Genomic DNA, 4,571 nt, shown 5'->3' with positions numbered 1-4,571 from the left:
ACAGAATAAGAACAGATACTGAGATTTACAAACAACATACAGGACAAGAGAAGTGATACTGTGCAGGGTCCATAAATACATAATAAGAAATATAATATAATAGGAACATATAATAATAACAGGAGAGGAATGCTGTGACAGTTGCAGCTCTGCAGACTTCCTCCCAGCAGCACACCCAGGGTAAGTGTTGTTTGGCCAGCACTATCAGCCATGTGCAGGCAGCTGGGGGCAGAGCTGTGATCCCAGGCAGGACAATCATGTCCAGGATTCTCATAGTTGGAGCTGGGCTGACAGGCAGTCTGTGTGCTTACCTCCTGAGGAAGGAAGTGACCAGCAAGCTTCAGCTGGTAGTGTGGGACAAAGCCAGGGGAGCAGGTAATGTACAATACACAGTGCACAGGACACTGTTATATAACAGCACACTGATAGTAAATACAGAGATCAGCAGTAACACAATCTTTTGTTACATTTATATGTTATAATAACTATTGTAATCTAGAAACAGGCTGACAATTTTTCCCCAGGATAGCAGGGGTTAATAGAAATCTCCTGCCTACACCTATATAATGTACATCATCCTGCTTATCACTATTTAATGTACAGCGCTATGTAATATGTTGGTGCTATATAAATACTTCCTGTGACTGATTCCTAACCAATAACATGTAATGACATGCTGGAAATATTAACTTGGGACCATACACATAGCCATGTGTGATCGATTAGGTGCAAGCAATCAAGCATCAGTATAAATGGCATTGTTCTGCATTTTGTAAAACAACTGTGTATACAAATGAAAAGTAAGATCTATCAGTATATAAGTATCAACAGTCATGTAATCAATCTGAAATACAATCAGTGCTCTGACACACACACAAATACTTGTGTATTTAAAAGGAATAAACAAAGAGTATAGTATATACTATGTAATCCATAATATAGTAAATCCATAGAATATAGGGAGCTCTGTTTGCAGTTTTTATTCAATTCAGTCAGATTTTTTGCATTGAATGAGCCATGTTATGATCATAATGATTGTGTCCACTATTAAATCCTGGGCACTGGAAAACCATAAATCAAAGCAAAGCCAATCCTAAAAACACACACACACACACACATATATATATATATATATTTTTTTTTTTTTTTTTTTTAAAGCAAAGTTAATGTAAAAAAAAAAAAAAATTGCAAACAGGCATATTCTTGATTGCAGAAGGGAAATGTGATGTCTCTTCTCCAAAATGTACTCACCTGTTCTTAAATATTTAACAAAACTCACCTGTTCATGCTCTTTTGCCAGTGCTGACAGCTTTACTTGGTCATGTTTCCGGTTGGGCATTTTCAGCCAGTTTGGCCATGCTGGAATCAACGAACCCCCATGCATGCACGTGGAACTCTTATATCCGGCAGCCATGTATGACTGGTGTGTATGTTCAGTGTATGTTATATAAAGAACAATGCAGACAGGTAGATTATTATTACACAGTATTTATATTGTGCCAACATATTACGCAGCGCTTTGTCCCTCCATTGTCATATGTCTTTATTACAGTCTAAGGACAATTTGGGGGAATACCAATTAACCTAACTGCATGTTTTTGCAATGTGGGAGGAAACCAACGCAAGCACAGGGAGATCCTGTAAACTCCAGCCAGCCAGAGTGGTAACCACTGTGCTGCCCAGATAAGTTTGTTTTATTGCATCACTTGTCCCTCCTGCCTGCTCACAAATGTTTCGTTTTTACTTTAAATGTGAAATCCAGGACAAAAATACAATTTCTGCATACAAAAAGTAAATGTATTCCTCGTTGAATCATGATATCATAAATGTATTCTTTCTGAATAATAGAGTAATTAGTAGGAAATATCAGCTATGTTTTACAGGGGTTTTCTGTATTGCAGACAAGGACTGCTCAGTGATTGGTCTTTTTATGCCCACACCACAACCTATAGTTTGAGGTTCCATCCCAATCTCTGTACACAAGCTTTGTATTGCACACCCTGTGATAATATCCAGGGGCGGACATTCGCAGATGCAATGCCGGGAGGGTGTTCTGAATCTGATGATTACATTGTATGTTATAAATCTAATTTATAGTTAGTATGCACTGCAATGTTTTTAATGATTACATTGTATAGGTGCCCCTATCTTTATTATATATATCTTACAATATATACTGCTTAACATATTTAAAAACACTACAGAGCTTGATGCTATGAAAATAAAATAATTCAGTGTTATTGGTAATAGTAGTTCTGTCATTTTGTCATTACATGGTCACCAACAATAGGGGTCAGTTAAGAGTATGATTGGTTGTCAGATAAGAAAACCTGGGGCCACACAGGTGATTTTGGTTTGTTTATTCGCACTACTAAAATCTCATGAGATTGGTCTCTTTGTATCATATTACTTTTTATTTGAGCCGTTGCATGATTTTCAGTTGCATTAATGACTGATCAGTTTTCAGCAATAACATAATGCTGCAATTTTAATTATTCACCAAAAATCCTAAGCGAATAATATTCTATAAAGTCTTCAAAGGAAGTAAGGCTCTTTGGTGATTTCCCCTTTTGAAGAAAGACACAGGATACAACTTTTGCCTAACAATTGCCCCAAAATCCCCTGCTGTAGCATTAAAAAACACTTATTTGCTCAATATTTTGTTAATAGCTAAGGGTTTCTTTCCTCTAGCCAGTTTTCAGTAATGTGTGTGTTCCCAACTGCCTTTGTTTTTATTGCCACCCCAAATGCATCTTACCTTGGTGGCAATGTATGGCAACCGTGGCATGCATTACTTTTTGCTGCTCTTTAAAAAGCAACACATTTCTTTGTAATGTATGTAAGACAAATGACCAAATGCAGTGTATGGCAAAGCACACACCAGCACACACGCAATTTGGTAAATGCAGTGCACAGTTATAGTAGGAAAGAACCCTAAATGTTTTCTTTCAGCAAATCAAAGCCAAAGATTAAAATTGATATGAACATCAGTCATTCGGCCTGAAAGAAATAACGCTGGACATCCCAGATGTTCGCCGATCTGACAACTGTCATGGTCTGCCAGCAGTATTGTACCTGTCATTGACAAGTGTAGCATGGCTTAACCATTCAGGTTTGGGAAGAATGGTAGTTGTCATAGTTCGCCTGTCAGATTTAGTGATCCCTACTATACCTGTCATTGACCAGTATAGCATGGCTAAGGCCATTAGACCAACAAATGATGACGGCTTAAAGCAGAAATAAACTCAACAAAAAAAACTCACCTTTACCTTTGCAGAACCATCTAGAGGTTTCCTGGATTGGGTCCTGCCTTGTTCTAGAAACCTGCTTTTTCTTGGTGACGGAGGAAGTGCCAGGCGCTGCCATCTTCTTTGGCTTTCTTCCTCCTTTTCCCTACATCACCCGATCTTGCACTGCGTAGATGGGGGAGGGGGAGCATGAGATTCACCCATTAAAGAAAAGACTACGATCTCGGGCATGCGCAGAAGGAGCAGCCAGAAGCCTCCCAGGATGCATGTGCTCCCATTCAGTCTTGATCGCTGTGGCTTTACTTTTTTTTCCATTTTGAAAGGGTTTTAAACCCCTCACCCTAAAAAAAGAAGTTAACTTTGACCTTAAATTAAAGGGTTATTTAGATTAGGTCCCCTTTAAAGCACCCTAATAATAAAACCAGACCCTTATATAAGTTTGGGACCTTCTTGGTTACGAAATGGGGCAAAAACCAGACCTGTGCCTGCTTACTCTTTAAGGCATATTAAAGGTTGTGGATTCCTGAGTATGTTCATGTTTGTCCCAGAGAAAGGTATCACAATCCTGTGGAAGTTAACCATCTAGCACAGAGGTTTGCAAACTCCGGCCTAGCCAGTATTCTGGTCCGGCCTAACGCCCCCCCAGTTATTTATTGTTGGATCCGGCCTAATTGAATTGTGGCGTTATCGTGAGTTCCTGCGATATCATCGGGTTCCCGCACTGTAACCCCAATTATTATGACTAAAGAGCAAAAGCAACGTGCAGCTACCTGTCTCCAGAAGGTTGACCTCGAATGTTGTGTCTTCAACCCCGAATTGACTGACAAATTATTCTTCGTCCAATGTAGCAAGCCCTGTGTTTAGAGTCAACAGCACTTTATTGCGGTCGAATCTCAAGAGGCATTTCGATGCCAAACATGTACAGAGACTACACGGCGGAAGACTGAGGCTGCTCACTCGCAGTCACTGTTGGAAAGAACCTTTCCTTGGACACCATGTTTCTTCTGGCCTAGTTTGCCTTCTTGACCTCCTGAAATGGCCTAGTAGTCCAGTAGTCTGATGTAGCAGGTAAGCCATCATTGATGGAATATTTAAAAGTATTGCTCTATATATGGTATTTCCAATGAAGATAGTAACACATGCGTTGTAAGGAGAAACATTTACTGGGTATATGCTTCCCACAATTTACTGGGTATATGCTTCCATAAGACAATTAGAGAATGTATTGTCTAGAGTGGTTTCCTAATAATAATTATGCTAACTATATCAACTATGTTAGCCAAATATATAACAGTATGGGGTGTTTGAGTTTAAGGGATACCA

The 4,571-nt window shown here is 39.2% G+C and overlaps 1 protein-coding gene across 2 annotated transcripts in view; it reads left to right on the top strand.

The window, feature by feature from the left end:
* The first annotated feature begins 184 nt into the window (after nt 1-184).
* Nucleotides 185-4,571, top strand: part of RNLS (renalase, FAD dependent amine oxidase) — a 112,378-nt gene continuing 107,991 nt past the window's right edge. For both annotated transcript variants that reach the window (XM_072423267.1, XM_072423268.1), the window contains exon 1: nt 185-375. In XM_072423267.1, the coding sequence (XP_072279368.1) occupies nt 258-375 (118 nt within the window). In that variant the 5' untranslated portion in view covers nt 185-257. The remainder of the gene's footprint in view (nt 376-4,571) is intronic.

This window comes from Pyxicephalus adspersus, chromosome 10 (genome assembly GCF_032062135.1).
Source record: "Pyxicephalus adspersus chromosome 10, UCB_Pads_2.0, whole genome shotgun sequence".
Taxonomy (NCBI): domain Eukaryota; kingdom Metazoa; phylum Chordata; class Amphibia; order Anura; family Pyxicephalidae; genus Pyxicephalus; species Pyxicephalus adspersus.
Note: the sequence above shows the minus strand (reverse complement) of the source record. Positions and strands in the feature narration are given on the sequence as shown.